This window comes from Pyrus communis, unplaced genomic scaffold (genome assembly GCF_041283825.1).
Source record: "Pyrus communis isolate YQ-2024b unplaced genomic scaffold, ASM4128382v1 ptg000131l, whole genome shotgun sequence".
Lineage (NCBI taxonomy): Eukaryota > Viridiplantae > Streptophyta > Magnoliopsida > Rosales > Rosaceae > Pyrus > Pyrus communis.
In genome coordinates this window covers 27,501-38,830 of record NW_028291040.1, presented here as the reverse complement: position 1 = coordinate 38,830, position 11,330 = coordinate 27,501, and the positions used below count along the sequence as shown (strand labels likewise).

General features: G+C 32.8%; 1 protein-coding gene, 2 non-coding genes and 1 pseudogene across 4 annotated transcripts in view; all 4 read right to left on the bottom strand.

The window, feature by feature from the left end:
• Positions 1–3,577: 3,577 nt before the first annotated feature.
• On the bottom strand, positions 3,578–4,488 carry LOC148687890 (uncharacterized; annotated as a pseudogene). Its single transcript, XR_015960097.1, has one exon. The product of XR_015960097.1 is annotated as an uncharacterized LOC148687890 (transcript).
• Positions 4,489–5,843: 1,355 nt separating this feature from the next.
• TRNAW-CCA (transfer RNA tryptophan (anticodon CCA)) lies at positions 5,844–5,917 on the bottom strand. The gene has a single exon. It is a non-coding gene; the product is annotated as a tRNA-Trp (tRNA).
• A 156-nt stretch (positions 5,918–6,073) lies between these two features.
• TRNAP-UGG (transfer RNA proline (anticodon UGG)) lies at positions 6,074–6,147 on the bottom strand. The gene has a single exon. It is a non-coding gene; the product is annotated as a tRNA-Pro (tRNA).
• Positions 6,148–9,554: 3,407 nt separating this feature from the next.
• Positions 9,555–11,330, bottom strand: part of LOC148687887 (ATP-dependent Clp protease proteolytic subunit) — a 2,086-nt gene continuing 310 nt past the window's right edge. Inside the window, exons 2-3 of the mRNA XM_088690015.1 lie at positions 10,451–10,744; positions 9,555–9,811 (exon numbers count right to left, since the gene is read on the bottom strand). Of these exons, the coding sequence (XP_088546141.1) occupies positions 9,586–9,811; positions 10,451–10,744 (520 nt within the window). The 3' untranslated portion in view covers positions 9,555–9,585. The remainder of the gene's footprint in view (positions 9,812–10,450; positions 10,745–11,330) is intronic.

The following is an 11,330-nucleotide window of genomic DNA, read 5'->3' as shown; positions in this document are numbered from 1 at the left end:
TGAAGTTTCTTCAGAACGCTTACTCGAGCCAAAGCAAACGTATATGAAACAATTCTAAAACTAAATTGTTTATGTCCACAATTTTTTTTATGCGTATGTAAATCCACTTAACTCAATTCAGTAACAAATCTAAATGATAGATTCATCATATATCAAAACAAAACATTTCATCATAAAGTAAAGAATTTTTTTTCTAAATATTTGATATTTTGATAGAACGGGAGTTCTTTCGTCTCGAAATCCGACTACTATAAATTTGAAGAGGGCTCTTTCTTATTCTATATTCTTTCTAAATTCAAGGACTAACCGCTGTACTGAATCACAAAAAAATCCGGAAATACATCGATGACTTGTAATAGAACTTATGCTTGATAGAAATATTAGTATCATATAGAGTCGACGAATGAGGTGCGTTCATTAAAAATTTTAAAATTCACAGACGAAAAAATGGCAAAAAAGAAAGTATTAATTTCCCTTCTATATCTTGCATCTATAGTATTTTTGCCTTGGTGGATCTCTCTCTCATTTAATAAAAGTCTAGAATCTTGGTTTACTAATTGGTGGAATACTAGGCAATCCGAAATTTTTTTGAATGATATTCAAGAAAAGAGTATTCTAAAAGAATTCATAGACTTAGAGGAACTCTTACGTTTGGACGAAATGATAAAGGAATACCCGGAAACACATTTACAAAAGCCTCGCATCGAAATCTACAAAGAAACGATCCAATTGATCAAGATGCACAACGAGGATCGCATCCATACAATTTTACACTTCTCGACAAATATAATCTGTTTCGGTATTCTAAGTGGTTATTCTATTCTAGGTAATGAAGAACTTGTTATTCTTAACTCTTGGTTTCAAGAATTCCTATACAACTTAAGCGACACAATAAAAGCTTTTTCTATTCTTTTATTAACGGATTTATGTATAGGATTCCATTCGCCCCACGGTTGGGAATTAATGATTGGCTCTGTCTACAAAGATTTTGGATTTGCTCATAATGATCAAATTATATCCGGTCTTGTTTCTACTTTTCCAGTCATTTTAGATACAATTTTTAAATATTGGATCTTTCGTTATTTAAATCGTGTATCTCCTTCACTTGTAGTGATTTATCATTCAATGAATGACTGAAAAGTGATCGAACGATCCAATTATAATATTTGTTACTTTGTACATAAGCAAAACATTCAAAATTGTACTTACTACCCATCCAAGGGATTCCTCCAATATTCCAGTAAAATTATTTATATTTAATATTTAAGTAAATAGCAAAATTATAGATAGGGAACTATACTAGCGACCTACCTAATTTTATTGTAGAAATTTTCGGGATCAATGATTGGACCATGCAAACTAAAAATACCTTTTCTTGGATAAAGAAAGAGATTACTCGATCCATTTCCGTATCGCTCATGATATATATACTAACCCAGGCACCCCTTTCAAATGCATATCCCATTTTTGCACAGCAGGGTTATGAAAATCCACGAGAAGCGACTGGCCGTATTGTATGTGCCAATTGCCATTTAGCTAATAAACCCGTGGATATCGAGGTTCCACAAGCGGTACTTCCTGATACTGTATTTGAAGCAGTTGTTCGAATTCCTTATGATCTGCAACTGAAACAAGTTCTTGCTAATGGTAAAAAAGGAGCTTTGAATGTCGGGGCTGTTCTGATTTTACCCGAGGGGTTTGAATTAGCCCCTCCCGATCGTATTTCGCCCGAGATTAAAGAAAAGATAGGAAATCTGTCTTTTCAGAGCTATCGTCCCACTAAAAAAAATATTCTTGTGATAGGTCCGGTTCCTGGTCAGAAATATAGTGAAATCACCTTTCCTATTCTTTCCCCGGACCCCGCTACTAAGAAAGATGTGCACTTCTTAAAATATCCCATATATGTAGGCGGGAACAGGGGAAGGGGTCAGATTTATCCCGACGGGAGCAAGAGTAACAATAATGTTTATAATGCTACAGCAGCAGGTATAGTAAGCAAAATAATACGAAAAGAAAAAGGGGGGTACGAAATAACCATAGCGGATGCATCGGATGGACGTCAAGTGGTTGATATTATCCCTCCAGGACCGGAACTTCTTGTTTCAGAGGGCGAATCCATCAAACTTGATCAACCATTAACGAGTAATCCTAATGTGGGTGGATTTGGTCAGGGAGATGCGGAAATAGTACTTCAAGATCCATTACGTGTCCAAGGTCTTTTGCTCTTCTTGGCATCTGTTATTTTGGCACAAATCTTTTTGGTTCTTAAAAAGAAACAGTTTGAGAAGGTTCAATTGTCCGAAATGAATTTCTAGATCTGCGGATTTATCAACATCAAGCTCTAAAAATAAACAAATTTTTGTTGGGAATTATGTATGATCAAAAAAATTTTGCTTATTTCTATTCTTTATTCTACCGGATTTCGGGAATTACTTAATACCGCATTCCTGGTCATAGTATATTGTGAAGGCGACTGTTTTACTTAACTCTTCTTTATTTATTTGTTTTTTCAATCCAAATTGAAAACGGTATGATATAGAATGAATCAATAGTTTTATATTTGACTAAAATCAAAACAAAAGATAAATAAAATCAAAACAAAAGATAAATAAGCGGAGAATAGAAACCAAAGTATAAATGAGAGGAACAAAGGATTTTAGGGGAGATTGTTCGTCTCCTAGTCCTTGACACAAGAAACGGAATTTTACCCAACCCTTTCTTGTGTCGAATTAATAAAGATTCTCGATCCCGTTCGTAAAAAATGGATATTTGTAGTTTTCATTTTTTTTTTTTTTTTTTTATATAGGTTTATTTTATCATAACCCTTTTTTAGATTTCTTACGTAACATAGTGGTAGTGGACAAATAAATATAGGTCAATTTATTGAGCAATATAGAACTTCTTCAATTTCAACGAACTTATAAAAAAAAAATTTCACTTTTATGAGATTAAATATTTATTAGATTAAATGGAGTAAGGTTCTATTCTATTAGTATAGTAAAGTAGTATAGTAAAGGGTTTGCATGATATCTGATTGATAGAAATATATTCTATTTATATATAATTGTGAGTCATCCAAAAAGGGTAAATCGAGTGATTCCTTCTTTGTTTTAAGTATTGACAGATACTATTGAGTAACAGATGTTCTGAATCAATTAACGAAGTTCATTTTTTAAAAACATCATCAGAAAAGGTGGAGGTTTTTGAAACATCTCTAAAAAAAAAAAATATTATGATTATTAAGAACTCAACGGGACTTACCCCCTCTTTCCTTGTCTGATTCGAGGGGGATCCCGTTGAGTTCTTATGCTTTCATGTCTACAACTCAGTTCATCCGATTATTACAGGGATGAACCTAATCCGGAATATGAACCATAAAAGAAAATACCGATTAAACCGATCACAAGAATACCGGCTACAGTACCTATTATCCAAAGAGGAATCCTTCCAGTAGTATCGGCCATTTGTCCTACTTTCCTCCACATTTTATCAAGTGGTCATGCTAGAGACATAAACAGCCATAGATAATTATGAGATGATATCTTTCCGAATGGGATAAGAGAATTCCTACTATCTATTCTTTTTTTATTTTAATTAAAGAAATAATTGGAAAATAAAACAGCAAGTACAAAAATGAGTAATAACCCCCAGTAGAGACTGGTACGATTCAATTCAACACTTTGTTCGTTCGGGTTTGATTGTGTCGTAGCTCTATGATTCGGATTAGGTTTATCGTTGGATGAACTGCATTGCTGATATTGACCCTAAAAAAGAAACGGTAGGTACAGCTAGTCCGTGAACAGCTAACCATCGCACTGTAAAAATTGGATAGGTTCTATCTATAGTCATTTTGGCCTCCTAAAAAGATCTACTAAATTCATCGAGTTGTTCCAAAGGATCAAAACGGCCAGTTATTAATGGAATTCCTTGTCGGCTTTCTGTAAAATACTCGTTTGGGCGAGGGCTTCCAAATACATCGTAAGCTAAACCCGTGCTGACGAATAACCAACCCGCAATAAATAAGGAAGGTATAGTAATGCTATGAATGACCCAGTATCGAATACTGGTAATAATATCCGCAAAAGAACGTTCTCCTGTGCTTCCAGACATGTTGAGCTCCGCATATTCTTGTACAGTCAGGGGGGGGGCCGATTCCGTAAAAGATTAAATCAGTAAATGGAAATTTACTGAAACCAATCTTTGTGAGATCGTCAATATTGTACCAAGGGTGTTTTTAGAGTATACCGAATCAGTATAGCTATCCTTCTTCTGACACAGCAATGCAATTTCACAATCAATATCGAAATGAAGTGTTAGATAATTTCTTTCTTCTTTTCTTGTTGCTTGTCGATGTAGAATTTTGTACCATTTAATATAAAATTCCTCAAATTCCTGTAGTATAAGGATTTTCTTCAGTAGAAACTGAAGATCAAGTAAAATGTGAATTCGACAGGTTGGTTTCCAATAATTTATGAAGGAGATTCTCATATTCTTACGATTCAATTAGACGTTACATCTAAAAACATACGTTTTGTGGTTGTATAAGATGTTTTTTGTTGGAATCTTTTTTTTTTTTTAGGAATTGGTTGGCCACCCAGTAACAAGTAATAATAGTAGATATTATTCAATGAAAGAACGAGGAACAACGAATAAATAAAAAACAATAAATATTCGTGATGCACGCATTATTCTATTAGCCCCCCAAGGGGGTCCTTCGTGACCTAATTACAAAGATGGGTCTTTGTAATATGGAAAGATAAAATGTAAAACCCAGTTTCGATTGATCTTATCGTGCGATACTTTTTTCTTTTCAATCGCGAGATTATGTGAATGAACTACTACTGAGTTCGCTTTAAAGTAAAAAAAAAGTGCATTAGAAGTGTCGTTCGAAAAAAAAAAAAATGGATTCGATATTTCGATACAATAAAAAACAATCAAACTTATTTTCCAATTTTATTCCAGAGTGATTCAAAGAGAGTTTCATTTTGTGAATGAAGTTATAAAAAACGTTCTTATTATTACTTTATTTATAATTTCTAATATTCTATATATACATATAGTTAGTTATATACATATATTAGTTCAGTCAACTCAAGAGTTGACCGATGAATCTATTGATTCAAAAGCGTGGGATGGGTAAATGTCACAGATGATTAATTGATTTCTTACTTATGTTACTCTATTTTTATTAGTATCGTCTATAATAATTGATGAATCAAATATTTTCAATTGAATTTATCCTTTCAATTGGTTGGTATTTTTGTTTATCCTCGTATCTTTCAAAAATTGAAACTTAGGGAAGTGCTTTAGAAACATATGTATAAAAAGAACATATTTCATTTAGCCTTTTCATGCCTACTATAACTAGTTATTTCGGTTTTCTACTAGCATCTTTGACTATAACCTCAGCTCTATTTATCGGTCTGAGCAAGATACGACTTATTTGAAATTAATTTAATGAACAATTTATAAAAAAATCTTTCTATGGTAGTTCATATATTCTCCAGTCCCTTACCAATTCTTGGTCATTGAGATGTATAGTCAATACAGATTAATATTTAAGGATAAATATTACCTCTCCCTTCCCCCTTTCAAACAAATTGAAATGATTGAAGTTTTTCTATTTGGAATCGTCTTAGGTCTAATTCCTATTACTTTGGCTGGATTATTCGTAACTGCCTATTTACAATACAGACGTGGTGATCAGTTGGATCTTTGATTAATTAACATCTCGTTTTTTATTGACCTCCTACTTCCTTTAATCCGCGGGAGGTCAAATTTAGGTTGCTGCTCAATTATTTTAGTGTAATTTTGACCTCCCGCGATTAACAAGAACACAGAATCACGCCCTGTAGGATTTGAACCTACGACATCGGGTTTTGGAGACCCACGTTCTACCGAACTGAACTAAGAGCGCTTTATTATCACAATAAATATTTTGTAACCCCAATTTATCTTGCATATATATATACTATAAAAAATAAAAATTAAATATTTATTTAATTATGTATGTACAATTTTATTAATTGATCTCAATTGATCCCTCGTTACTGCTCAGAAGATAAGTAATAGGTAGGGATGACAGGATTTGAACCCGTGACATTTTGTACCCAAAACAAACGCGCTACCAAACTGCGCTACATCCCTTTCAATTGGTCTACAGTGTCATTGTAGAGAATCCCTGCCTTGTTTTCCACATCTTTATTTCCTACATTGATATACACAAACTATCTTATCATTTCTTCCTTCTTCCTTTTGGTCTCATATATCATATAACAAACATATAATATGGTAAAAGACTTATATAAAGTATGAAATTAATATGAAATCTACCACAAAAAATTAATATTTTTTAGGAATTTAAGGCGGAAATGGACGTATTTTTTTCTTTTAATAAATATCTATTTTGTACATTTCAATTTGAATTAGGAACTCCGCGTACAAGTGGTAAGTCATTAACTACATATACACATCCGGTCATATATGTATTACCATTAGGTATTACAAATTACAATAAAATTACAATAACGAATACAGAAAGAGGAGTTTTTAAAATGCGAGATCTAAAAACATATCTCTCCGTGGCACCGGTAGTAAGTACTCTATGGTTCGGGTCTTTAGCAGGTTTATTGATAGAGATCAATCGTTTTTTTCCGGATGCGTTGATATTCCCCTTTTTTTCATTCTAGCTATTGATATGGGAAGGGGGAAGAAGATTAGAGATACAATCAAATATCTGTAACTAATCCCTACCCCTCCCTTCTTTTTTTCTTTGTTTTTTCTTTTTTTCTTTTTTTACTTATTCTTTCTAAAAAAAAAAAAAAAACAAAGAAAAAGCGGTTTCACCCTCAGTGAAACTATGACCTCGGGCTCAGGCTCAAATTAAATTAATAATAGAACGGAAATGCGGTGGTTGGGGCAACAATATCATACAAGATACTTAACTGAAAATGAAATACTGTACGGCAATTAAAAATTATAAATATAGTTAGAAATCATTATATTACTTATTATTTATTACTATATTGATTGCAACAAAATATTTCTTTCATAATTTGATTTCGAGTTACCTGCTTCTATTTTTGTGTCCTTTCTTCTTCCTTGCTTCGGGTCGGAAAATTAAAGAAAAGAATTGAGTGAATCAAAAACCAAAGGAGGTTCATGGCTAAGGGTAAAGATGTCCGAGTAACGGTTATTTTGGAATGTACCAGTTGTGTTCGAAATCGTGTTAATAAGGAATCAATGGGCATTTCCAGATATATTACTCAAAAGAATCGACACAATACGCCTAGTCGATTGGAATTGAGAAAATTCTGTCCCTGTTGTTACAAACATACGATTCATGGGGAGATAAAGAAATAGATCGAACCGATCGCTCGTGTGTCAGTCTTCCAAGGAAGATGAAAAATTACATATTATATATAACAATATATATAATTTATTTTAATTTATTTTTTAATTTATTTAAATATAAACAAATAAATAGAAACAAACCAAATCCTATTTCGATCGGATCAAAGATGATGTAGAATTAAGAAATAGGATTGGGATTTTCAGGATAAGGAATAAACAAACCATGGATAAATCCAAGCGAATCTTTCTTAAATCTAAGCGATCTTTTCGTAGGCGTTTGCCTCCGATCCAATCGGGGGATCGAATTGATTATAGAAACATGAGTTTAATTAGTCGATTTATTAGCGAACAAGGAAAAATATTATCTAGACGGGTGAATAGATTGACCTTAAAACAACAACGATTAATTACTATTGCTATAAAACAAGCTCGTATTTTATCTCCGTTACCTTTTCTTAATAATGAGAAACAATTTGAAAGAAGCGAGTCAACCGCTAGAGCTGCTGGTCTTAGAACCAGAAAAAAAATAGGTTGACTCTTCAATTGAATTGAATCAAAATAAAATTCCAATCCAAACTCAAATGCGGATTGACGTTTTTTTTTTTTGTTCGAAAAATCGTAAAATCGAAATGTCCTGTCGTAAGAAAAAAAATGGGAGAAGAGGAATAAATATTTTATATTTAACGTCTTTCTTCATTTTGATGACTTTATCATATTTTATCATACTAATTTCTACTCTACCTTCCCAGAGTTCATTCTCCAGGGAACTCCATTTAAACTATTCCAACGGATTCCTTCCAATCTCTTTATTTTATGATCTCATTGGAAATCATATAAAGACAACTCTTATTTAATATAGCTATTTGTGCAAGTATTTTACGATTAAGAAGTAACTGTCTCTTGTACAGATTGTGTATAAATTTACTATAACTAAAGTATACTTTATTCTCGCGAATTACTGCATTTATCCGAGTGATCCACAACCGACGAAAATCTCTCTTTTGTCTACCTCTATCCCGATGAGCCGAAACCAAAGCTCTTATTTTCTGTTGAGTAATAGTACGAGTAAGTCTTGAATGAGCCCCTCGAAAGGTTGATGCAAATAAACGAATTTTTGTTCTACGTCTTCGAGCTATATACCCTCGTTTAATTCTGGTCATTGAATAAATGAAACTTTGATGAATAACTAATCGATTTCCTTTCTTTCAGTTATTCCCTTCCCGTATCCTAGTCTATTAATAACAAAACGGATTCTTCCAATGTATAAAATTTAAATTCCAATGGCTTTTGCTACTATAACCTTCCCGACCACGATTTTTTTTTTTTTTTTTCTAGGTGAAATGCCTAGAAAAAATTGTATTGATATTAGGTATCAAAACCACATAAAAGTTATAAATATAAATGGATATAGTGGGTTCCATCGTTTCTATGGTTACTTCTTAAACGGTGAGGTCCTCTCTATACACCGGAGCCCTTCTTTCATTTAATCAATGTTATTGTTAACTTGTACAGTTCACACTCTTTGGCTCTACCCATAATTATCCAGTACGAGGTCTTTCACAATGAGATCTACTTATACAGTAACGGTATTTAATTATGAAGATTAGCTGAGTAGCTGACCCTGTTAGTCCGTTCTTGCAAGAGTAAGGCATAATTTTTCTGCTTTTTAAAATAGTATTTCCCCTGCTTAATGGATATCATTTGCTATCAATGGAGAATTCTTTCTCATCTTAAATTTAAAACGGAGTTGATTGGATTTGCACCAACGGAAACCATACATTTGATACCACAATAGAAGGATAGATCTTTTTGATTTTTAGATATTGAATGGAGTTCTTCCATTCTAGTCTATTCACTGGTACTGATCGTTGATACTGGATCAATTGTTTTCTTTCTTTTGTCCTAGCCCATGATCTGAACGAGTCGCACATACACCCTAGTACATGTTCCTCGTCGCTGAGGACATCCCCCAAGAGCGGGGGATTTCGTGACATTTCTGATTGGCTGTCTTGTGTTTCTAATAAGCTGTTTAATAGTTGGCATATTGAATCATATACATAATGGGCTGGTTTAGATCGATCTTAACCGGATGATTATGAATTATTTTATTTCTATATTAATAGATTAATGAATAGAATCTTAAATCAGATTAATGAATAGAATATTAAATCCGGTAAGAAGATAAAATCTCAAATCACCAATTCGTCTGAAATTTTTGTTATTTTTTCTTTTTTATTCAGTCGCTACAAGATCAACAATTCCATGAGCTTGGGCTTCTGTTGCTGACATAAAAACATCTCTTTCCATATCTTCGGATACAACCCATAAGGGTTTGCCTGTCCTTTGTACATAAACCCTTGTGACGGTTTCGCGCAGCTTCAAAAGTTCTTCCGCTTCCAAGATAAATTCTCCCGTCTGTGCCTCATAAAAAGAACTAGCAGGTTGATGGATCATTACCCTGATGATATAACATAATAAATGTTTATTCTATCTCGCATGATGATAAGGTGAAGAGATAAAGAATAATAAAATATATAATTGAACAACCGTACAGGCATCTTTTACGCATTGCATACGGCTCTATAATGGAATTCGTTTTTACCTTACTTAAATATCAAATAAATTAAATTTAAATTAAATATAGGGTCTATCAGACTCGGGTTGGTAAATGATCCAATAACCACCCTTCTTTTTGTTTTTGGAGTAGTTCAAAAATACTATGATGGCTCCGTTGCTTTATATATTTATTTCGTCTGTTATTTAGCAATCCCAAAGTTTCTTTTTTTTTTTTTTTTCAAATAAAAAAACAAGATTTTTTTTATTTTCATATTCTTTCATAACCTAAATATTGTTAAGAGCCTCCCGGCGTGAAAACAAAAAAGTTTGTGACGCTGAAATAGGCCTCCCGATAGATTAGATAAAATCGGAAATACCTTTTATCTCATACTACTCTTTCGATACATAATTTAAGGGTTAAAAAAATTTATCATATCGAATTCGAAGTGCCATGCTATTATTACTTAATATTAATATTTCATATAGCGCGAAGGCATAGTCTTCTTTTTTCTCTCAAATCAAATAAAAAACTCATTGGCGCCAAGCGTGAGGGAATGCTAGACGTTTGGTAATTTCTCCTCCGACCAGAATAAAAGATCCCATTGAAGCGGCTAATCCCATGCATATTGTCTGTATATCTGGTCGCACAAATTGCATAGTATCATAAATAGCTACTCCGGGTATTACCCATCCGCCAGGAGAATTTATAAACAAATATAGATCTTTGGTATCATCCTCTATACTGAGATATACCATAAGACCAATAAGTTGATTCGAGATCTCGCTATCAACCCCTTGGCCTAAAAAAAGTAATCGTTCTCGATAAAGTCGGTTGATTGGGATAAAGTTGTATCCCTTAGAAACCGTACATGCACCTTTTGATGCATACGGTTCAACAAAAATAACGAAAAAAAAAAAAAGAATCAATGTGTAGATGTAGATTCTAGCGCTTTCTTTTATTTATTTATTTTTTTTTTTCATACCAGGCTTTTAACTTATAAAAAGGGGCTTTTCTTTCATTTTTCAAAAAAGATGGGTTTTGGCCTGTTTTGTTTATCTATAAAAAAAAATTACTAAATTTATCTAACTAACTTTTCATTGATGTATTGTTTCATCGAGATACAATCTCAATCGCGATGTAATTTTCTTGTTCCTGAATGGGCTTCTTCAATTTTTTTAGGTTTATGCTCTACTCCGAGTAAAGATCCGCCCGATTTGGATTTGCACATATATGACAAATGCCCCAATACCACGTCCTTTTGCTACGACTTCCTTTTTACAATTTATTTCATGTCTTACAACAGATATTCAATGCATTCATCATATTACTCGATTGATTAACAGTTTGAGATCACTTCTATTATAAATATATAAAGAAATAGAATATGATAGAACTAGTAATCATAAATAGATTTTTTACC